This window comes from Misgurnus anguillicaudatus, chromosome 13, assembly GCF_027580225.2.
Source record: "Misgurnus anguillicaudatus chromosome 13, ASM2758022v2, whole genome shotgun sequence".
Taxonomy (NCBI): domain Eukaryota; kingdom Metazoa; phylum Chordata; class Actinopteri; order Cypriniformes; family Cobitidae; genus Misgurnus; species Misgurnus anguillicaudatus.
This window is the reverse complement of record NC_073349.2, coordinates 17,202,925-17,228,207: the sequence shown is the minus strand read 5'-3', so window position 1 is coordinate 17,228,207 and position 25,283 is coordinate 17,202,925. Positions and strand designations below refer to the sequence as shown.

At 41.6% G+C, this 25,283-nt stretch overlaps 1 protein-coding gene across 6 annotated transcripts in view; it reads right to left on the bottom strand.

The window, feature by feature from the left end:
- Positions 1 to 25,283, bottom strand: part of rerea (arginine-glutamic acid dipeptide (RE) repeats a) — a 179,922-nt gene that overhangs the window by 45,159 nt on the left and 109,480 nt on the right. For all 6 annotated transcript variants that reach the window (XM_073875234.1, XM_073875235.1, XM_073875236.1 and 3 more), the window contains exons 4-6: positions 3,786 to 3,891; positions 1,530 to 1,626; positions 132 to 236 (exon numbers count right to left, since the gene is read on the bottom strand). In XM_073875234.1, the coding sequence (XP_073731335.1) occupies positions 132 to 236; positions 1,530 to 1,626; positions 3,786 to 3,891 (308 nt within the window). The remainder of the gene's footprint in view (positions 1 to 131; positions 237 to 1,529; positions 1,627 to 3,785; positions 3,892 to 25,283) is intronic.

Sequence of the window (25,283 nt, the reverse complement as noted above, 5' to 3'; positions counted from 1 at the left end):
AAAACAGCAACTGCAAGCCTGATACGGTTATCAAAACACTTCTATTTGTACGATATTTGCAACAGGCCAAGATCTTAAAACAGTATATGCCTAAGGAGGATAAGGGATTATTGAAGTCAGTAACAGCTCACCTGGTTTCTGGGTTATATCCTAAGATGTAGAAGAAAGAGTCGATTCGAGCTTTGAACTCCCTGGCAGCGAATATGTCAGAGAAGTGTGAAATGTTACATTTCCCCCTGCAAAGCAAAATTGAGCAAACAAACCAGTCTCATTTCAAGGTGCAAATACATTTCCACATTTACTCAAAGCTTTGGTACATGATATAGATTTGTAGGTGTTTGTTACTTAAATGTAGAATAAACGTTTGCACACGCATTGTCACGATTGTGCGCCAGGCCCTAAAATAACTCCTCATTGCATGATTTAAAGGCACAGTATGTAGGATTTGACCACTAGAGGTCACATTTCTTTTTTAAAACAATAATGACGTTATGAAGGAGAGTGTAACGATGGGCAATGTTATCTTCACCATCCAGAGATGTATGAATTACTTTTTAAAGCCACCACTTCTGCATTTGTCCACATGTGTTGACAGTTTCTACAAGCGGAAAGTGAAGATAGCGGGGATATTACTTCATTGATGGGCAACGATGACTAGGGACGAGCCATTATTTAAAACATTTTGTATTTACAAATCCTTAGGAACTTTTGGGATAATGTAAGCACACAACTGCATGAAATATATCACACTGTGCAAGTTTTGGGTTTTTTATTACACAAATTTTACATATTATGGCTTTAATGTCCCTTCCCTCCATCCCATTAGACATACATATTATGACAGTTACCACAGGTGCAATGTCACAACAAAAAACAGGGCAAATCTTGACATTCTTTAACAAATCCCCCTTTTCAGCACTTTACATTTCAACATCAGGGCCCATCAAAATAATAGGCATCAGTGTTTGTACAATCCAAGGTGGTTCAATAGCATCTTCGTAAGATGAAAAGGACATGAGGTTTGGAGCAGGCATTACGACACGCCTGAGGAATTCACAGAGTTTATCTAAAGCCCTGTAATAAGTCAAATCAAAGGGCTTTCTGTGCAGCAGAAGTTGCAGCTAATTTGCCCTGAAATCAGCGGTTCAGAGCTGTGGCTTAGTGTGCTGCCTCCAGATGGTTTCAGTTAAGAGGGAGGGAAGAAAAGGGGGGAAAAATACATCACATGGGTAAAGACAGACTGAGCGGATCTGGTTTCTTGACAATAAGCATGCCTGTCCTCTTTTTCCTAAGCCTTATTGCAAAAAGCGTAATTGCTTTTAGTAATGCAGAATGGCTGTAAAATGCTAGCCTGTGCTGACACGACCACGTCTGCTGTAAACAGAGGATCAAAACGTCAGTTAACGGACTTAACGGTTATATCCTTTCAATATAATGCATACAGGGGCTCTATTATTTACTGTAACACACTGCGGGGTAAACTCATAAATTCCTGATCACAGCTAGATGTAATTTTCTGTGCGTGTTACCTGAGGGCAGCAGCATGATAGGTGTCCACATAGTCTGAGATGAAGAGCTCTCTGCTCTTAACCACGGGATCAGTAATAACCAGCTCTCGACCAGAATCTGGAGAGAGAGAGAGCGAGAGAGACAGAAAGCAGATACAGTGCGTGAGAGGCATCCAGACACTCTTTAATAAAAATGTGCACACACAATAACTGCAGGCGAGACACAAAAGAAACCAGATTGATGCAGAGACATGGCTATGAAATATAGCATGATATGGCATCAAAAGTATTATGGCTCTTGAAAAAAAAATCTACAAAATGTGACCGTTTCTGTGTAATCCAGGCTAAAGTGTCCTGATACGGAGCATTAAAGTTTATTTTCTCTCATTGATTTTACTTCAATCTCAATCTTTGGCATAATCTTACACAGGCATTATTCAGGGTTCCCACACATTAGTTAAAGGTGCAGTGTGTAATTTTTAGAAGGATCTCTTGACAGAAATGCAAAGTATTATACAAAACTATATTATCAGTGGTGTATAAAGACCTTTCATAATGCACCACTATGTTTTTATTACCTTAGAATGAGATGTTTTTATCTACATACACAGAAAAGTCCCCTTACATGGAAGTCGTCATTTTATGCCGCCATGTTTCTACAGAAGCCCTTAACAGACAAACTTTTTTTACTAAAATGTCTCAGACTATGACATGTTTGTCCGGTGGCGGCTAACGTAGCTTCTCTGTGTGTTTCAAAAGCAAGAGGTGAGCAGTGGACTAAACCTCACCGCTAGATGCCGCAAAAATTTACACACTGCACCTTTAACTTTAAATTCAAGGACCTTTCCAGATCCAATACCCTCAAATTCAAGGACTAAATGTGGGCACACATTTCAGTAAGAGCATCGTGTTACCTTTTAAGATACATCGTTACAGTTCCCTTTCGAGAAAACTCGCGCTGCGTCACTGTGGTGAAACTTTGGGGACGCCTCCAGGGGAAAGTGCGTCTGAATGTGTATATCAAATTCAACCAATGGTGAGGCGTAATGACAAAGACAGGGTGACGCGGGAGCCAGGAAGTATATCGCTATCTGAAATATTGCTAAAGACGGCGTTACGGGGACGCAGAAAGTATGGCAACGGAGACACAACGTCTCATTCCCTTCTCAGGGAATAGCAGTTACATACGTAACCCAAGACTTCTTTTACTATGCAAAAAAGCATTTTGGTATGAATCAGCATTCGCATATAGAAGATATAAGCATTTAAAGCGAACAGTTTAGCACGTGTGCTTAAAAGTCTAGAATTTTACTGAAATTATCCTACACTACAGGGAATAATATAGATTTTCCAGAAAACTTCTTGCATAAAATAGATTCAAGCACTTTCAATAACCTGTATCTATTTATGTATATTTTCAAAAACTTCCCAGGGGCTTGAATTTTCCCCCCCAGATTCACAAACTTACAAGCATTTTAAGGACCTGTGGGAACCCTGATCATTAAAGATATTAAGGTTATATTTTCACAAAACGTTCTTGTAAATCACAAGAAATACTTGAGCTGGGTTTTTGCAGACAGGGTCACATATTTCTATTTTATTGTCTACAATACAGCAGTACAATAGCATATAGTGTGGTATTGAAACTAGCATTGACAACAGCATAATCTCACAGGCATTGTTATTTCAACAGCCCTAGTTACATATTGAGAAATAAATATCTTTGACAAAATCATACATCTTTCTGAAAGGGCTCGGCTAAAAATCATTTTAACTTGGATTCGAAAAGATGAACATCAATCTCTGACTAAACCAGGGACATCTTCAGGTCACCGATGCAGCAGGTGATCCAGCTGGCCGGCAAGAGAGACGGCCTTTTTAATGCTTTATTAGAGTGCATTGTGAATCAAAGTGCCAAAGCCTCGGCCAAGCAGAGCCCCCGGTCTGTTATTACTGCCTGATGTGTGTATCAAGCTCAGATTTGCTGCTGATAGTCGGGAGAATGAGAGCTCCGAGGGCACATTACGATGAAAGTTATTTGCACTTCACGGCCCCGCTGTCGCTCTTGAGGGAGCGTTGCCAGGGAAACAAGAGCAGGAGGGTGGCATTTTTCCTGAATCCTCATTTATGTGAGATGCCGTTTTCTATGAAACTTTACAAACCAATAACCAGAGGTGGTTACACAAATGATAGGGGTGGGAGGGACTCTTAAAAAGAAGATCTTGATGGATTTTCTGTCAAACACACACACATATACACACACATATACACGCTTACCGTTTTCATTGTTGCGGTCTTGCACCAGGTGCTGGTAGACAGAGTCAGGTACCTCAGACTGGCGGTAGTACCATTTTACATTCATCAACAGATGGTCCCGTTTACTCTAGAAGAAAAAGGGGAAAAAAACATTTAATAAAATAAACTCACATCATTTGTTTGTTAACAGTGTCACAAATTGGCCCCTGACAAACACAGGCTTGCGCTGCATTGGGGTTTATAGCTCCAGCCGTACTATGCCAAAAGCCCAGGGTGGAACAAAGTCAATTAAAAAGGGATTGCAAGCGTTTAATTATTTAATGAAGTAAACAGCACGATGACCATGTGTGGCTAGTAGGTGAGGAAACACGGAGAGTGAAAGCACAAAAAAGATGCATTTTTCACCCACACCGGCCACACATCTGTGACAAATAAAGCCAGCTTTGTTCAAAGCCAAACATATCAAATGCAAATCCCTCCTCTTACAGCTGCACTTTGAACTCTGCCACCCGCTGTCCGTCCGGAGAACTGCACGAAGTGCCAGTCTGGCTGCAGTACCCCAAAATGCCCAGCAAGTGACAGCACCGGGTTGCATCCAGACCTCCCGAAGGCACTTCAGAGAGAGACTGGTGGTGAGAATGAAGAAAAGGGCAAAATACTGTTTTTATTCCCTGACATGAAATATTTATTATCCGCTCACACAAACTCAACTGACCATTCAAATGGTTTTAAAGGACCTTACAGTTCAGCAGAAGCAAGCAACAAGACCCCTGAAGCTGGGGCCAGAAATCACATCTTTAGTATGACTACAGATTTCCTACAAAGGCTGAGTATCACTGTGCCAGCTTATTGAAATAAAGCAGGGCAGATTAGAAAGCCAAGAGTCCTACTATTAGATTCATTTCATGCAGAGCTCTGGGGCTTGTCGAGGGGGGGTTGCTTGAGGACTGGCAGTGAGCTCATCGTTAAAAAATTTCAAGACTTCTGCTACCTTTACTGAGGTCAGCGGAAACCACAGAGAGAGTGTGAGCGTACATGGAGAGCTGTGAGTTTTCCTAGACTATCCAAGATGGAAAACAAGAGGAATTTTCAAACAAAAAGCCCCCTTTCCTTGTCTAGCCACAGTAGTAAGTAGAAGAAAAAAATGTTTTGCTGAAAAGACCAGGAATTATTTAAAAACTAAACGTGTGCCACTGTTTCTATTTGCATGGATTTAAATGAGATTAAAAAGCATCTCACTATCGGCCTGATTCTAACTGGGCCACTTCTGTGTCTCATCAGAAGTGTTGTCACTGCTTGTTACACTGCAGATGGGGAGACAACCTGTGTTCCTCTGGGGTATTTCAGTCGAGCATGGAGGCTGATGGAGACCAGAACATGAAGGAGTGGCTATCACCCCCACCTTCATATACACAGTGTAAGAAATTAACACAAAACACTAAAAATGGTCCAAAAGGGCATGGATGAATTTAAAAAGAGCGTTTGAAAACCGTCTCGTACTATTTTAGATATTTGTGATGTCCGGAGCAGATCCTTATTTGCTTAAAAACGCATAAAATGCAATGACTACGTGGCTGAATCTGGCGACCTTTCCCTTTTACTGCTCTCGAGCTGGAAATGACTCTTTCATTATCAGACCCTAATTATGTTTGCATGTTACACTGAGCAGATCACCACGCAGAATCAAATTATCAAGATAAGCACTCTGAGGCAGAGAGAGGCAGCCGAATGGAGGCAGAGGCGAGGAGCCCATTACAATTACAATGCTGAATTGATTAGTGACATTCCGCACAGCATTCCCTCCCTCCCCGAGTCTCTCTTCATCCGGTTGATCCCAGCACGGCTCAAACACACCTCTTTCCAAACACTGCACCAATGTGCCAATATACACATCTATATCTTTCCACACACACACAATGCATACATGTACTATATAAGTGAAGTATTTACTATCCTGCAAGATGATAAATAGCACTTTTTTCGCACAGCTACCCGATTTGCATAATTTACGGAGGCAGCATGAACAATTAAGTAGTTCAATGATCCTAATATAAAATCATCTGTCGCGACGCCCTATCACAATGCATGCAGTCTCTCACACGTACTCGGCTAGAAGACCCGAGTGCAGCCTAAAGAGGGCAGAAGAGAGGCGAAACAGGGTGAGATGAACACAGTGGTCATCACTAATTACAGCACAGCCCGTGTGCGAGTCCAGTGAGAATGAAGCTGGACTTTACGAGTCCGGTTGGGACTGAAGAGCCGGAGGGTGAATCGGGGAGGGCGGAGTCTCTTCCAGGGGTGTTACACAGACTCCACGAACGCTCCAACAGCTGGGGTTCCTACAGGGAGCTAGCAGGCTAATAATAACCTCATGTGTGGCACACATCACAAAGTAAAGAGTGTGAGGACTATTCATTAGCAATGTGAGAATTAAAGAGGTGCGCAGAGGCAGACTCTTGAGCCATGCTTGGACGAAGAGCCGAGGTGGTAATGAGAGGACAATTACGTGAACTGAATCCGTGCGCACACGCGTTCGAATTAGTCATGGTTTATTACATGTACCAACCTGACAGACGCTGCAACTACTACCACCACCTCTGAGAAATCAAGCTTGATGCTATTGATATAATAATTGATAAACATGGTGTCTGCCGCAACAGCCTTATCTGTTAACATGGGCAGTTTTATATTAAAGAGATTGTAAAAACACAGCAAGGGTCCTAAAACTCTGTTCTCAAATAACCAACCCATTGCTAAGCAAAACCAGACCCTCCAGCTGTCCATGCATCGCATGTTAATAGAAAAATGTGTTTATTTTCTAACCATTATGTTGTGCTTTTCTGTCAAGCAGGACCAGAGCCTTCTTTTGTCTCCTGTGAAAAGCAATGCAGAGACTATCACCACACCGAAGCACAAGCATTGAAAAAAAAGCAGGATTTCCTCTTTTTTTTTTAAGAGAAGATGCGGGAAGTGGTTTCTTAAAATTGGCGATGAGGGCCTTAGTGGCAAAAAAAAAGGCATCTGAATGCATTGGTGCGATCATAGCAAACGGCCAAATTTAAATTTGTTATTAAATAAAAAAAAAACGATCTCTCTCTCTCTCTCTCTCTGTGTAGATGTTTTTGTGTTTTAAGACACAGAGAGACGGATCTACACGCTTATCTTCTCTTTAAACATGATATGATTAGTGAAAAGCAGGCAGGCAGGATGGGCTTAGTCTTCCCGCACATGATAGATGTACCCGAGACCGTTTCTGCTCAATGCTTGCTAGCTTTCTCTTTAACTGCCTCTCAGACACAGACCAGACACGGCTCTCTCCATATACACACACAAGCACTTCCATCTGGACCTCGGCTCACAGCTGTACGTGCGTGAGTGACACGGAGAGGAAAAACACAGCCCTATAAGCCCTTAAACAGCACTGTGAACAAAACCATTTTGTGTAAAGAAAAACATGTAGCCTTTCCAGTGTGGGTGTTCTTTTTAAAAAGGGAAAAACATGTCTTTATGAACCTAACACATAAACAGCAGAAGCACAAGGAACATCTGAAGGACATGGTATCGGACTGCACTCTAAACACTTAATAAGTAAACATGTACTAGGTAGACATTTCTTACTGTGTTTCACTTAGCTATTAGCATTTTAAAAAACACTACCAACTTTAAAAGGGACATTCCACCTTTATTTTTTGAAAATATGCTTATTTTCAAGCTCCCCTAGAGTTAAACATTTGATTTTTACCATTTTGGAATCCATTCAGCTGATCTCTGGGTCTGGCGCTACCACTTTTAGCATAGCTTAGCATAATCCATTGAATCCGATTAGACCATTAGCATTGCGTTAAAAATTAATCAAAGAGCTTGACTCTTCTGTAGTTACATCGTAACCGACAGAAAAGAGGCGCAATGATATTACGCAGCAGCCGAAAATAGTCCCCTTAGTAACTTTCAATGGCAGGGGACTATTTTCACGCAGTGTGTAATATCACTATGCCTGCTGCAGCCATGTCACAGCAGCAAAGTCCTTGATTATTACGCCAGAATGAGTATAGTTCCTAGCCATATCTGCCTAGAAAATCACAACTTTTACTTTTCTGTCAGTCTTAGTATACGATGTCACTACAGAAGAGTCAAGTTTTAAATAGGAAAAAAACTGGTTATTTTTAGCACGATGCTAATGGTCTAATCCGATTCAATCGATTATGCTAAGCTATGCTAAAAGTGGTAGCGCCAGACCCGGAGTTCAGCTGAATGGATTCCAAAACAGTAAAAATCAAATGTTTAACTCTAGGGGAGCTGGAAAATTAGCATATTTTCAAAAAAAAGTGGAGTGTCCCTTTAAGACACCTGCATTCTGATCCACCCCTTAGAAAAATGAAACATGCTCAAGTAACCATACAACTTTACTACAGTCTCCATACAGTTGTTGTTCACCTAACTTTTCCTTAAACAAACTTTTCTTCAAGAATGTGTCTAGTGTGCATCTCAAGTCATCCAGTTCACAGTTCAATCATCCCTTCGGCTCGAGCTGTTTTTTTTTTTAAAGGAGAGCAATTGTGCTTGCTGCCCTGCCACCGTCAGACTGAAACTAATAATGGTAAACAAGTGCTGATGACATGTTTCTCCCCTGCAAAAGCCCATGTACAGATTACTCCTCCGCCTGTCTACAAGAACAAATGGAGGGAGGGAGGGTGGGAGAAGCGGGCGGGAGTCACAGCTGTGATGCCAGCACAGTCAGGACCTTTATGCTGCTAAACACCGGGTGCCTCTCTCTCTCCCTCTGCTGTTTAGATATTAAATCTCGACTCACTTTGAACAAAGTCTGCCCATCTGTCAGCCGCTCTCTATATTGGGTTTGATGAGCATTAGGCAGTTCAAAGAGAGAGATTTTTAGTGTAACAAAAACTGCACCCCCGCTCTGTGGGACAAATCCAAACAAGCAGGCTCAGTTTCAAAACATAGGGAGCTGCCTACCTAGGCGGCCTTTGTAAGTATGCTAAAAGGCAACTTTATGCAGCCTTTTAAGATACATTGTTTTAGCCAAATCCTAAAGCGACCAAAATCAAATATTGCACTCTTCACGTTTATTCAACATTAAACTTTACAAACAAGTATATATCTGTGTACTATTTATTTTTATCTATGTCATTAAAATCGTGAGCGACTCTTTAGTATGCAACTAAGTCACAAATGATTGATTATTTGTGTTAGTATGCCCTATTCACTTTGAATGTTAATGCATATTGGTAGCCAGAGGTTTTTTCGACGGTGACTCATGCCATGCTGGGTGTACAAATAGTGCCAATTGAGACCTCTGCATCCACTAGACCCACCGCTCGGATCTCACTCGAAAACAAAGCACTTAAAACACTCGACTCTCGGCTGTTCACATAATCTCCGTGTCTATTTCCTCACCCTGGTTCTTGATCTCGCAAGCTATTTCCTGTAGCTGGACGTCGGGGGATATCACATCAGGTGTGTTTGATATGAAGAGGCAGTGGCTGTGATGTGTATCACAGCGTGTGTTGGGTAGCTACCCATGGCAGGTGTGACTGGCTCATTTTCCCTCCCCCATTTACCCCTTCCAGAACCGTTTCCCCTCCTTATTGACTAAAATGCTGTGGGGGTGGATCCTAAGACATGATTGACAGCAGTCTCCAAGCGCCAATGGGTGAAAGTGTTGCAAGGTGCAATGTGTTTTTTTAGCAGCATCTAGTGGTAAAATTGTGAATAGCAACCAATCTCAATTTCGAAATGAAAAGAAAAGCTACGATAGCTGGCACAGGACAAACATGTCGTCGTCTGATACAATGTAGGTATAAAATGCTATTTTTTATTAGCTTTTTTAAAATAATTTAGATATCTAATTATGTATTACCCGTTTATTTCACAATGATATTCTTCTGATGTAATAAAATCTAATTCAGACTAAAAAAGCGTTCGCTGTCGTTTTCCTCACTTGTTTCTACGCTAGGTTCACCTTTGCGTCAGTGGTCTTGCCAATAGTATAAGGGCCGATTCACACCGGCTGCATGGCGTGTGCGTCTCATCTGCGTGGCGTGTCCGTTTTTATTTAGGCTCCCATCTTAGCAGGTTTGACAGTTCACACCGCCTGCATGACACGCACGACTCAGGCGCAGCTCGAGCCGCGCGAAAACGCGTGCATGCTAGGAATAGGACCGACGCCTATTTTTCACGCCACACGCAAGCGTCTTGGAAGCGTTTCCAGGCAAAATATATGTCACCTATAGCGCTGCGTCAGGCACGCTTCTGGTATGTACAGACACAGAAAATGCGACGCAGCCACCACGCAACTGACATGCAACAGATACCCCACACAGCCGGTGTGAATCAGCCCTAACAGTATAAGATCTACTTAGCAGGTATTTAGTGAGGCCTCTTCTGATTGGTCTAATTTGGACAAGTTACACTGTAAAAAAATTCCTTGTTTCACTTAAATTTTTAAGTTTAAATTAAACAACTTGAATTAACAAGTAATTTCAACTTCTTGAATGGTGAGGAGTTTGTATAAATAAAGAAAACAGTTGAATGGACTTTAGTTATGACAACTTTTAAACGTTTTGACTAGTTAGAAAAATAAATGACACACACAAACGATAGACACGTAAAATACATTTAAATTATCACAATTCTCTGTGATATGGATATTGCATGTGCGGTTATCACGATAACGATAATTTCTAAATTATCGTTCAGTCCTAATTTTTAAGACCGTTTGTCCGTTTAGGGCAACTGTAGAAATATCACGATGACTACCATTGTAAGTAGACCCGCAGTGTATGTAGATAAAAACGGCTCATTCTAAGGTAATAAAAACAATACAGTTTGTCTATGTGTCTTTATACACCACTGATAATATAGTTATGTAGATTATATTGAATTTCTGTCAAGAGATCCTCCTAAAAGTTACACATTGCACCTTTATCTCTAAAACATGTAAGGGGGAAGATAAGATAATTGTTTATGAAAAGCTAAAATTGACTATTTTCCCCCTTGCCCTTGTTGTTTCAGAGTAATGGAGACAATGGTAGGAAATGAATGGTTATACAACCACCAAGAGCACTTGCTTTCGAAGCAAGATGATATTTACTGCGGCACTGCTGAATCCAAAGCACCGTAGAAAAATAAATTGTTTTACCGGAGTCTGAATTGAATGTGATGAGATAAACACCAGATACCGTGAAATAACACAAAGGCAACAGACAAACATCACGGCTTTCTTACAATCATTTAGCGGCTAATTTAAAGCGTACTGTACTGTAGCTGCTGCTGAATCCATTGCTGACTTTACATTTGACCCGATCCTTCGTCTTGGGTAACATCTTATCTAAAACCTGACCGTGCCAGCCCTAAATGGCTGCTGACACTGTAGATTTATAGACCGAAGCACTACGACTCGGAGAGGAAAATGCCTGTGAGCTCTGGGGACGCCAGGTCTGTGTTCATGACCTCAGCGGTCATTGTCGTAGTATAGAGTTACTCCATAATTCTACAGCTACCCTGACACAACCTTGTCACACGGCCGGTTAGATAATGTACTACACGAGAGCAAGGCTGGTGAAACAGCCTCCCAGAAATGTGAAACATCTCCAAACATTTGAGCACAAAGGCAAAACACATGAGCCCGTGAGCTTATCCAGTCCTGGATCTGTAGAGGGTGCGACGGCGGATCAGTCGCATAAGCACCAGGCTTGGTTTAGCCTTGAGTCCCTGCTCACGTCTCTACTTCCTGAATGAAAGTAGAGAGGGAGAGAGAGGGAGACAATGTGCTGCCTTGTTAGTGTGGCCTAATGACTGGACCGCTTCACTCGCCAGGGAGGGGAGCAGCCATGCATTCATAGATAAACACAGACAGGATCATGGTGGGGTGAAAAGGGCTGATCCACAGGCATTGGTCGCACCGTGGCGACTGGCATTAATATAGACTTAATGGAGAAAGAGTAGATTTGTTCCAAAACATAGTGAGCTGCATCCCTGCCAACTGTTGTCTGACATGCTTGGCATTGGCATCTCTGTACATCATACAAACACTGCTATTTGAGTCACATATTATATCGGTTTTAATACAGGCAACAATGTAATACTGTAAAAAGAATGACGTAACGTCGCCTAGCATGACGTAGCGTAGCCTAGCATGACGTAAAGTAGCCTAGCATAAGGCAACGTAGCCTAACATGATGTAATGTAGCCTAGCATGACGTAACATTGCCTAAAGAAACGTAGCCTAGCCTAATGCAATGCGGCAAAACATAGTGACCTGCATCCCTGCCAACTGATTTCTGACATGCTTGGCATTGGCATCTCTGTACATCATAGAAACACTGCTATTTGAATCACATATTAAATCAGTTTTAATACAGGGAACAACGTAATACTTTAAAACACATAAGAAAACATCGCAATATACTTCTCTCATACCTTAGATTTCATTTTATACAATGCACTATGGGCCTACCTTTCCCACAAAATGCTGCCTACCTTCAAAAGGGCCTTTGTTTCTGAAGCACAAATATGATGCCTTAAAAATCTGGATTTGAAGGGAAGTAGATTTTAAAGCAGTGTGTTTACAAGATTGATCTATAAATGAAACAAGCTGTAAGGCCCTTTAAGTTTGTATATAGAACACAGAAAGAGAAAAAATGGGGAGGGGTGTTTAAATGTAAACCAGGCTTGGTTGGCTGGTTTATCCCAGCATTGAGACTACCAGCATGGGTTGCCGAGCAGTGCCGGGTGTGATGGAGCACAGTAATGGGAGTCAGGAAATGAGAAGTCTTGGTTAAGCCACGGCTAATCGATCAGTGTGTTTGGGCTGAAGTGAGCCAAGCTGATGCAGGGAAAGCGGGTTGTGATGGCAGACACCGCATAAACCCTTTCTTTCCTCTCTGCTGTAGTCTAACACAATGGTCTTTGTTCTTTTTTTCTACTCAAGCTGTTATTGCATTGGAGACTCACTTCAGTCCTGATTATTTGATTGGGCTGATTACCGTGCTCAACTTTCATTGGCTAGTATACTTGCATCTCAGCAGTTTTGGATTAAGAATAGAAAACGTTTTCTGTTTAAGTAGGTTTAGGAGAAAGAGAAAAGTGATTTAACAGGTCTGAAGTGGGTCAGTTAAAAAATAACAGCTAATGGGAATATTTATGAACCCTAGAGCTGCAAATCCTAGTGAGCTTCCTATGTAGACAGCTTTGTGAGGAATTAAAGGCAAACTCATACTGCTTTCTAAGTTAATTTTGTCCAAACATTAAGGCAGCATCATTAAGGGGCATCATCACATGTATTCTTTACTTGGAAGTTAATCCCAAAATACTAATTTATTTAAACAAAAACAATGCATGACGTAACGAAGCCTAGCATGACGTAACAAGCCAAGCATTACGTAACAAAGCCTGGCATGATGCAACGAAACCAAGCATGACGCAACGAAGCCTAGCATGATGCAACGAAGCCTAGCATGACGCAACGAAGCCTAGCATGACGCAACGAAGCCTAGCATGACGCAACGAAGCCTAGCATGACGCAACGAAGCCTAGCATGACGCAACAAAGCCTAGCATGACGCAACGAAGCCTAGCATGACGCAACGAAGCCTAGCATGACGCAACGAAGCCTAGCATGACGCAACAAAGCCTAGCATGACGCAGCGAAGCCTAGCATGACGCAGCGAAGCCTAGCATGACGCAGCGAAGCCTAGCATGACGCAGCGAAGCCTAGCATGACGCAACGAAGCCTAGCATGACGCAAAGAAGCCTAGCATGACTTAACGAAGCCTAGCATCACGTAACGAAGCCTAGCATCACGTAACAAAGCCAAGCATGACGTAACGAATCCAAGCATGACGTAACGAATCCAAGCATGACGTAACGAAGCCAAGCATGACGCAACAAAGCCAAGCATGACGCAACAAAGCCAAGCATGACGCAACAAAGCCAAGCATGACGCAACAAAGCCAAGCATGACGCAACAAAGCCAAGCATGACGCAACAAAGCCAAGCATGACGTTAGAGCTGGCAAAAAAACTTCTGCAATTCTCTGATTCTCATGCGTGTCTCATCAGTAAAGCCGGTTCGGTGATTAGTAGTAAATTGCCATCACCTGCTTTTAGATGGAGCGGGATTTACTACACCAAGAAGCTAGGCAAAATTGCGTTTATAATCAAAGGTGATCTTTTACGATTATGAACGCAATTTTGCCTAGCTTTTGGTGAAATACAGCCTTGTGTAGTAAATGCCGCTCCATCTGAAAACAGGTGATAGCGGTTTACTACTAATCACAGAGCCTTATTTACAGATGAGACACGCATGAGAATCAGAGAATTGCAGAAGTTTTTTCGCCAGCTCTAACATGATGTAGCGCAGCCAAGCATGACGTAACGTAGCCAAGCATTACAAAACGTAGCCTAGCCTAACATAGCGCAGCAAAACGTTGTGTAACGTAATGTAAAACAACAAATAACTTAAAAAAATAGATAAGATTAAAAAAAGATAAACAAAACATAAAATTCATAAATCTCTTAACAAGACTTTATATCCACAACAGATCAGTTACTTAAACTTATACTTTCTGTTAGGATGTTGTCATCGAGGCAGTTATCCGTGTAGGCACCAGATAAAAGGCAGCTCACTAGGTTTTGATAAAGAGCGTCTATACTATTCAAGACAGAGACGAAGATAAACAAAGGCACAGAGAAAGAGACAGACATGCGGTCTCTTACAATGCCACTCAGCAGGAAGTGGTCTTCACCAAATACACTTTAGTGGGTAAGAACATCAAGGCAAACCAAGAGCTGTTCCAGCTTGACTTCTCATCACAAACTGGGAATCTCACCGATTCCTCTTTTAAACATCAACCTCTGCAAATTTTTAGTTTGTAATATATCTCGCTGGAATTTGACCAGCAGCCAAAATGAAAGAACTGCACACTGATCCAGATCACGCATGGGCAAACATTCAACAATCTAGAAGAAACGAGACAAATTTCCTTAGGGACCAATAAAGTAACCTTGAATCTTGAAACTACAACATGAGGTTCTTAAGATTAATCAGAGCTCAAGTGTGTGGACAGACGGTGAACTAACTGGCCTGTGACATCACGCCAGCTGGAGCCCCGCCCTCTGCCACGGGTACCGTAACCGCAACGGAGCCAATTACTAATGACGAGTGTTCGTACAAACACGACGCAGATTTGATGATACATCTGAAGTCACAATCGAATGCCATGCCACCTCACGCAGACAGACAGGGACACACATACTCTCCTTCCACATACGTTTAGATTTTAATGAGCGTGTGTACGCAGCTGAAACAGCCCCCTACATGGCGGAGGGGGAGAAATAAAGAGGAGCGCCACAGGGAGGCTGCTTGTCTGTGCTCCAGACTGTCAATCTGCCAGAGGAGCCCTGCACTACAGGCATGAGGAGAGATCATCTGCCTCCTCCAATCCCTCCCCATTCTCTTTAATTACACACGCGCGGCACATACGCACGCACCAATCGAAATTAACGACGACGGAGAGGAAACGAAGCAGATCTCCTCGCCGACGTGCATCGCTTTTAGAGAGACGGCCCAGACAGGGAGTTACTGGCCTTAGCGCTGTGTCAAGGAGAAGAGGAGATAAGCTTCTCCCTGCGGTAGAGAGGACAGGAAAGATGAGGAGAAAAGGAGGAGGAGACTGGCAGCTGGAGTTCAAGGGTCATGGCTGACTCTCTGGCTACGCTTTCAGTCACAACATGCCACCTAGCTGCATTTCAATCCATACACACATACACCAGCAGCCACCAACTCACTTCTTTGTTATGGAGTGCCTACACAGTCCTGCTAGATAAGAGCTGAGGTCAATCTAATTAGATGTAATGGGTTGCTGCAAGCACACACAGTTACGTGCGAGCTTAAAGCCACATTGACAATTTATCGTGCTTAATTCTGCAGGAAAATGCAAGCATATGGTCGGGGGAGGGCTGCAGAGACATCAGCCATTTGACATTTTCATCAAGTACCGTAGTACATTCGGAGTAAACTGATCTCTCAATTGGCAGAACGTGGTACTGGCCTCGACCGCTAAGCTAATGTCGAATCGAGCTGGCATGCAACCGCACCAGGCTCGCCACATCGCACTAGATTAGAATGAAAACAAGAAACGAAACGTCTGTGCACGTTAGCGTCTGCCGAGATGAAGGACGAAGCAAAGTGGGGGTGACAGCTCAATGTGGTCGTCTGCCTATGTGCGTGTGTGTGTGAGCGAGAGAGGGGGTGTGGTTATTGATAGTTCATGGCTGCTCGGCATCATTTGTGCAGCAGTCGGTAAATTATACCTCCGCCTCAGCAATAGGCCCACCCACCTGCATTGTGACAACCAATCAGCTTCCAGCTGACTAACTGACAACCCTGCTCAGCCAGTGTTGGGATGACAAGGAGCGTCAGCGACTTGATAATCCACTATCAGAGCTGTCTGTGTATGATGACTGAAAAGCACTGTTTGTTTGCAAGCATGTTGAGATTTATAACCATTTGAACTGCCCCTCCCTGCATTTGTTTTTCTTTCTTGCCATATTTCCCGCCCTTTCTCTCTCTCGTCTGTGCAGAGCTGTTGTGCACGGAGGACATTTTCCAGCCCACTGTGATGATATTGATTGCACAGCCTTCCCTGATTGCAGCCCTGAAGTATTGACCAGCCGGCTCTCCGAGAAGCAAACAAACACACACTCACAACACACACAAAGTGTGTGCGCGTGAGCGATTACACGCTGTCAAGCCCCACATCGAAATGCTCCACATGGAGGGTGTAAAAGCCCAGAGCTCCTGCTCTTTTGCACATTGGGTATATGCTGGACATTGACAGTGAGTGCAGTTTTCTCCTTAACCTTATTTTAGTTTTCGAAATAACTTCACACTTCATATACAAACCCTTTTTTTGGCCCGAGTAAAGTGGCACCAAGAAATGTTTTGATTACTGTCATCTAATCCAGCTAGCAGTCTCTCAACAATGGCTCTGATCTAACAGCTCGTACTCCGCCCTAATGCACCGCCACAGCCATTACCCACAATTTCACAACAGTACTCTGCTAATCTCTAATTACACCTGCATCTCTGAGCAATTTTCACAAAAGAGTTATCTCACACAGAAAACGGGTGGTTGACATGCTTTAGTACAATAATTAAAAACATTAAAAACAAGGGGTTATAATGTGACTGTCTGGAAAATCCACTTTAAAGGGACAGTTCACCCAAAAATGAAAATTCTGTAATCATTTACTCACTCTCATGTTGATACAAACCTGTATAAATTTTGTTGTTTTGATGATCAGAAAGGAAGATATTTTGAGAAATGTTTGTAACCAAACCGTTCGTGGACCCCATTCACTTCTACAGTAGGAAAAAAGAAAACTATGGAGTAAATGGAGTCCACGTTTGGTTACAAACATTTCTCAAAATATCTTCCTTCGTGTTCATAAAAAAATTATACAGGTTTGTAACAACATGCGAGTGGGTAATGATGACAGAATTTTCATTTTTGTGTGATTAAAGAGCACCTATTATCTGATTCACGATTTTACATTTCTTTTGGTGTGTAAGTGTGTATTAGTACATGTTAACGACATGCAAAAGGTACAAACTAGAGCCCGACCGATAAAGGACTTTGAAGGCCGATATCGATACAAATGTTTGTTGGTTTTAAAATCAGATATCCCGATATATCGGCCGATTTTTTTATTTTATTTCAGAAACGCGCAACAAAACTTTAACAGATTTCCCTAACATTAGTTATTTGTAGTTATTTATGAGTTTTAACTAAAATAATATGATAATTTTAAAAAGAAACTTGTTTCTTTTATTGTCTCGTGACCAACTAACCATGAACTCACTTAACCGTTGTTCTCTCTGCCCAACTCTGGCTGGATCAGCAGGTTGCAGGATGTGTGACGCGTTATACACGAGTGTTGCCAACAGGGAGGTTGTAGAGTGCCCTCTGCTGGACAAACTATACAAAGGCAACACTCATGACTATTTCGTCAGGTTTTTTAAATATTCATTTATCGGCCATTATGAATGCAGATACCGATAGTTTGGAAAACGCCTAATATCGGTCTATAATATCGGCCTGCTGATATATCGGTCGGGCTCTAGTGCAAACCCCAAAGTAAACGATGATGTGAGTTATTGTCTCCAACGTAAAGAGATTTTTCCTAGGACTACAACAAGCACACGGATTGTAGGCAACAGTTTACTTCCTGGGATTGGTGATGTAGACAAAACCGGCAATATCATAATTCCTTCCGCTTCGGACTTACAGCATGTAAGTTAACTCCTTGTTAGCATTGCAATGTGAGCGAATCTTTCAAACATGGAAAAGAGCATCACATTTCCGGCTGACGTCAGAGGTATTCAGACCAATCACAACGTACAGATTAGCTGGCCAATCAGGGACACAGAGCTTTTCAAATCCATGTGTTTCAGGAAGAGAGTGAAATCTAGAGTTACAAAAATGTACCGTATGTGGAAAATAATGTGTTTTTTAACCATAAACCACACAAACACATTGTATTATACCAAATACACAAAATAACGTCTTTTTTAGAAATAAAATAGGTGCTCCTTGAGTCTCAACTAATTATGAGATCGCTAGCATTAACATTTGATCATCAATTTCACATTCATTTCAATGTGACCTTACTCAGTCAATAGTAAAGATGTAAAAAGCAGTAAATCACAAAAAATTACTTTAGCTGGCTTTTCAAGGACTGAATTACATATAAGAGTTAGCTATAGACGGTTTCAGCAGTAACAACATAAACAAGTGGCTGTCGTGGTCTGCACGTAACTTCCGGTAAACTAACAACAAAGTTCTTTAAACATAGTTTATTTATATAACAAGCAAAAAAAGGACACATAGATTACCTAGGAAACCAAAACATTTGTTATTTTCGACGAGGTATTTGTTCAAGCGATCAGTTTAGCAACTAGTCAGACCATTAAAAAAAATGAAACCGGAAGTAAAGTTTGGATCCAGACGTGTATCCCGAAAGCGCATGTGGGTCCGATGAAACCGTCTATAGGTTAGGGCTGTGCAAATAATCGTTTCTAATTCAGACAATTACAAAAACAAGATAATAGAGGTAAAACAATTATTGTGCGAATAAAATATAAATTGTGTGCTGCTGGATCCATGTTTTTGTAAGACACTTTAAAGGCACTACTGCTTTTATACGTGTAGCCTATTGTTACACTTACTAGATAAAAGGTTAAATAAAGTCACTGAGTAATAGTAAAAAAAACAATAGCAACCTTGATATTATCTTGCTCATAATCGAGCAGCCCTACTATGGGTGAGTATATTTGGTTAGAAAAACAGGCAACACATAAACCAACACAATACCTCTGTATTCACATGAAATAATAAGGCACTATATACAAGCTCTGTGTGTCATTGTGCACAATCTTAAATTGTAAAATGGGATACAAATGCCATTTCAAGCAGAATATTTGCCTTCGGATGTAATTCATCTTTCCAGGATAATAACGACTACAGAATGCCAAGAGTTGTTTTGCTACAGATTGAGCCTAACTACATGACACACAAGATGTGCCATTGAATAATACAGTGACTGGCATAATGAAATCGCATATAAATCAGTCAAACTGCAATACAGAAGACAATATTGGTCAGGAGTACGACTGTACAATCTAGTTCTCGTGCCTTGTCTAAATTTTCATGTTTAAATGTCAACCACCCACCCACATGCGATAAAGAGTCGCTGTTCTCTAATGGCTGCCAGTGAGAGCAGTTTGACAGCTTTGGCTTGGATCGTTACGACGTGTCGATGCCTCACATCACCGGAGACTACGAAGTGCACTTAGACTCGCTGTATTTCTGTATTTCAGCTCTCTTCTGTAAACCTTTGTGTACACTAAACCCCTTCCATCAATTCATCCGTAGCACAGAAAAGATAGATAGTAAAAAGGCAAGGTTGAAGCCATAAACTTCTGATATTATGCCTGCTCTGGCTACCACTTGGCATTTAAATGCCATTTGTGGCAGCAAACAGTTCACACTTAATTACAGTGGGCAGGCAGCTGTAGCGGCCAGGCTTTTCACGCCGAGGCAAGCTGAGCCGCCATCACCAGCCCTTTCAACTTCCCATGCCGCTAAAAGAGAGCTCACCTTTTAAATACTAAATTGGCCCACTGCTCAGAACATCTCAGCGAGGGTTTCCCGGCTTCTGAGATGTTGGCTAGCGCCTCCGTTCTTCAAACACTCCACCATCAGCCTGTCCTGCTGCCCCAGCGGTGGATATAATCAATTGGCCTTTATACAGCACCATGAGATCTGCCTTTGTGTGCGCATGTGTGTGTGAGGGACACCGAAACGTAGATAGAGGCTTCCTCTGTGCTGTCAACCTGCTTGGATGATGTGCTACACAGAAACGTTACAAAGGTTTCTCTGCCACTATCAACTCTGAGCTGACCTCGGAACAGTAAAGGAAAGAAGGGGATAGTTTAAATTTTTTTAAGTAGGTTTGTGGCAACAAAATACAGCAGTTTACAACTGTGCCCGAGATGAACTAATGTATACACACATCAGCTTCTTCAAATAGAAGATTGATCTCAGTTTCTTAGGGAACTCTTTTTCTGCACCCTCCTTCTCTCTCACTGTCGCATCTATAAGTACATTAAACAAAATCTCTTTTGCAACATTTAATATTCTCTATGTACATTTCCTATAGACGAAAATAAAATGGCAGTGTGTCGCCAGATACATTCATCATCGCTGCCTACGGCTTTGCAACATATGCATCATAATTTCCCAACCACAATTAAAGGTGCCAAAGAATGCACTAAAATAAATTTGTTAAATTGTTCTCTGATATCTACATAGAAGGTATGTGGCCTTATTAAATGCTAAAAAAGACCAGAGACGGTTTACATGTCCATTTACAACACAAGGATTTGTCCTTAGAATGAAATGGTCAATTATTATCTTATTTGAAAGAGAATAATAATGTTAAGCTCTGATTGGCTGTTTCACAGAGCAGCTTCTTTCAGTAGCTCTGTGTGTGTAAACAGACCTCATGTTTGAGCCAGAATTTGAGGAATAATCAATTGTTTGGATATTGTTAATGGCGGTTTCTAAGTGATAAGTTTTTGTTTTTTTCAGTATGGACCTGCACACTGTAACTGTAAAGTCAATAGTAGAACTTCAGCCTAAACGCTAACATATAGCATTAACTAGCATATAGCACTAACCCAGCAGTCACAACTTTGTTTTTAACATGGTAACAACATTGTACTTAAAGGATTAATCCATTAAAAAAAAAAAAAATCCAGATAATTTACTCACCACCATGTCATCCAAAATGTTGATGTCTTTCTTTGTTCAATCAAGAAGAAATTATGTTTTTTGAGGAAAACATTCCAGGATTTTAATGGACCCCAACATGTAACAGTTTAAAATTGCAGTTTCAACGAAGTTTCAAAGGACTCTAAATGATCTCAAATGAGGCATAAAAATATGCACTTTTAAACCACAACTTCTCGTCTATCTCCGGTCCTGTGACGCGCCAGCGTGACCTCACGTAAATGCGTAATGCCATGGAAAGGTCAAGTGTTACATATATGAAACGCACATTAAACTGCATTAAAACTGTTACGTGTTGGGGTCCATTAAAGTCCATTTAAATGAGAAAAATCATGGAATGTTTTCCTTTAAGAAAATTGACTAATCCTTTAATGTGTAATTTAATTTTGGGGGCATAGATCGTAACTGTAACATCACAATTAGTGTTATGTTGAGATTGGCCTGTTTTCCAGCAGTCGTTTGCATGCACAAGGTTTACATAAGGAGAAAACAAATGTGTTTGAGACTTTCAATGTGTCATTACCAAGTTCACATTCACCAATGCTAAGGTGGATACAGTTTTCTATTCTCCGGCACCTTTAAAACATAGTTTAACTTCTTGTTAGTATGGTGTCTCAAAAGCAACGTTGCCAGCTTTGGTCTGTTTCTAAATAAACTAGACAATACACTAACATAACGCATAAAAACATCCTGCTTATTACATGGCTATTTACCTCATAAGTAAGGTAAAGAACATTAAAAATTCATTAAAATATTTAATTTAACTTTATTTTTAACGAATGCAGAGAGGAAAATCGCTTACTTTCATTTTTAATACAAGACAAGACATATAACACATAATTTGTAAATATAATGTCATATGTTACTAAAAGACATTTATTTAATTTTTGTGTAAAGTTAAACTGAACCTGTCAAAATGATTTGCAGCATCACCATGTATTATAAATTTTGAGCAGTTATCTGGAAATAGGAAACTTGCAAATGTTGCAACTGGCCAATCACAATCAAGCATTCCAACGAGCCTTGTAATAATGATGTATATAGCTAACCTAAATGCATTGGCACAGCACAGACAACAAGCTCAACTAAACCACAAGCTAAATTATTTAGCAGGAAACAGATTCATCTTATCTAAATGAATGAGCAAACCATGCCAAAACAGACAGTACTCCGTCTGGCCTACATCAAGCTGCGAGAGAAATCCATCACATCCAAATTTATTAAACTTTTATTAGGAAATCACCAAAGAACGGTCACCTTATGAGAAGCTCATGCTTCTGAATAAAAGGCACCACTTTAGTATTAATGGCCATCTTATTCATCCTCACACACACCCTTGCCCTGATCTCTGCCCTGGTTTTTCCTCCATATCAACCGCTAATCCAGGTCTTATAATGTGCTTGGCATTTCCTAACATGCAACTGACCTCAGCCCACTCATTCCTAAGCCATCAGGTCAGAAAAACAGACCGAAGCAGGAAATCCTTCACCTAGGTGTGCAGAACTAAAGATTCTGCCGCAGTATTGCGTATCTATGCGGCTCGCTGGCACTAAAGATTTTGGAGAGCACACGTGTCACACGTGCACACAAATGTACTGGGGTCTTAATCTGTCTCAGCTACACCCACATAGAAACACAAACTCCATATCACCTTCCAGGCAGGTCTACACATTAAATCAGCCCATTTCATCTTGAGCAGCAGGGATGAGTGGCAGGTATCTCCTCAGCAGCACGGATCAGCCCCGGACATACGTGCCCACTGCACGGAGACCATTACAAATGGAGAACATCACCTCCTCTTCCAGCATGCCCACAGGCAGACATTTATCAATACCACCAGGCAGCGGTAAAGGCTTTTGAAAAAGAAACGGCGAGAGAAAAAGGAAAACAAACATTCTCGACATGTAAGTGTGCAGAAAATGATCTGGTGTACTCTTTCTTTCTATCTCATTACTTTTTCTTAAAGCTATAAAGAGCTGTTCTGCTACAAATGGCTGAGGCATAACGACAGCCTATAAATGGGATGTTAAGTTCAATAGCCCAAGATTAGCGTCTCAGTTAGCCTGAGCACTTCATTGCCCTCTGTGCTGTTCTTGCCAAAGCTTGGATGAGTCTGGTCACAGCACGTATCAAGAAACATGAACATGAAAGAAATGAAAACGAGTGCAACACTTCCTAGCAGTTCTCTGGCAAGTCAATGCAACTCAGATTTGCTTTAATAAAATGATTGTGAGAGTCACTGTGTGTGCATTACCATACTTTCACCCAATGCTTGCTCAGTGCATTACAGGTTTTGTGCTTCTCCGCTTTAAGCCCACACACAACAAGAAAAATCCCATGCGAAGAACATACTTTGGAAATCTGTACTACATCAACAGTGCAGCTGAAGATCATTTTCTTCGATGAAAAGACATCTATTAGCCCTAGTGGGTTCGACGTGTAACGTGGCAGGTTTTACAAGCATCCACCTTCCACCCCCTCCAGTACCGCCACAGCCTGACACAGGACTCTTCAGTAGCCCTGCTTATTTACAACACACTTGCAACATACACGTGAGCATGTTGTTGCGGTTTTACCTGCAGGCTAAGACGCTAATACTACTTTTCAAGCTAAGTGGAAGCATTCAAGTCATTCATGCAAACACAGCACGACCCATAACACAAAGCTTCAATATAAAGGAAATTCAATGATGAAACACAGCTTAGTTTAAATGCATATGAATAAAAGACGAAGAAATAATCTGAGAGGCATGAGGATGGAGGACTATGGAATTTTCTAGCGCCTTATTTCCCATTTTCCCCGGGAAAGAGTGCCCTCCCATTCCCTCCAGTGTTTTTTTTCTATGAGAGCTAATTTGCAACATGTGTTCTTTAATGGAGAGAGCCACCCGGTGGAAGCATGTGAACTCGATACCGCTGTAAATCTGCACTTCCACAGCTTTTTTATTGGCATGTCACACTTTGGACAAGATGGAAATTACACTAGGTGAACTGAGAAGCAGCCCTGAGACACTCTAGAATAGCGAGGAAAAATGAGAGGAAGAGAGACAGATGAGAAAGAAACAGTGTAAGGTGCTGTGAGTCTGAGAGAGAGAAAGAGAAAGAGAAAGAGAGAGAAGAGAGAGAGATCCAATTATATTGCAGCCAGGCCAAGCACATGTGTTTGGAGAGTCGGGTTACTGCAATAAATATTGGTTGCACAAAGACTGTTTAAGGCAGTTGGCTAATACACAACAATAGTAACCAAATTTCTGGTTTACTTTAAGGCAAATATCAATTACAGCGTTTTAGTTAACAAGAACAGGAAATCCAGCTTGGGAATAAAAACGACACCGGTGTCTTGGGGGGGGGGGGGGGTGGAAACGCAATTTATCTGCGTTTAGAAAAATCCTTTCAATTTCATCAGCTCTAAAATCTTTGTGGGTTGAAAAAATCAATTCCAAAACATCAAGGCGCATTTTCAATAGTAATTAAAATCCCGAGGATCACATCAATGGAATAGTTGTTTTATTACACTGTGATTGTGAAAGTGTAAACATTCCCTTCGTGTTGGTATCTGTATTTTTTTCTCTCTCTGACATCAAAGTGTACAAAAGATAGAGCAGCTTGCCTTTCCTTTTTCCCAGATGAAACAGTTGGGTTGAATGCCAGGTCTCGGCGTTCCCAGCTTCAGAAGCTAGTGAAGACATCAGAAGAGGGAATTTGCCTGTGATGTGCCAAAAAACGCCATTGTGTCTCTGCGGCAAATTCCGACGATTTCGAATGAGGAGAGTGAAATTAACATAGCCCCTCCGCCGAGACCCAAATGATTTCTAATGCATAAAAATACTTGACAAATACCCACCCCGCCACCAGCGCGGCGGCGGCAGCGGTCCGGGAAGGGAACGTCGCGATAATGAAATGTGTCGAGAAAGGCTCTGTTTAATAATTTAGTCTCGCCGTCAAGGAGCTGCTATTGATTGTGCTTTCAGGTATCTTATGAAAATGTTATCTCCTGCCTAGCAGTCTCGCAAGCTCCATCTGGCAATGTGATCACTACCCAGAGCACCCATACTACATTGTTGACCCCACACGCCTCCATTTTGATTTTACCTCTTGTTCTCTTTTATACCTTTCCCCTCGGCCACACAGCTGGTTTCCATAGTAG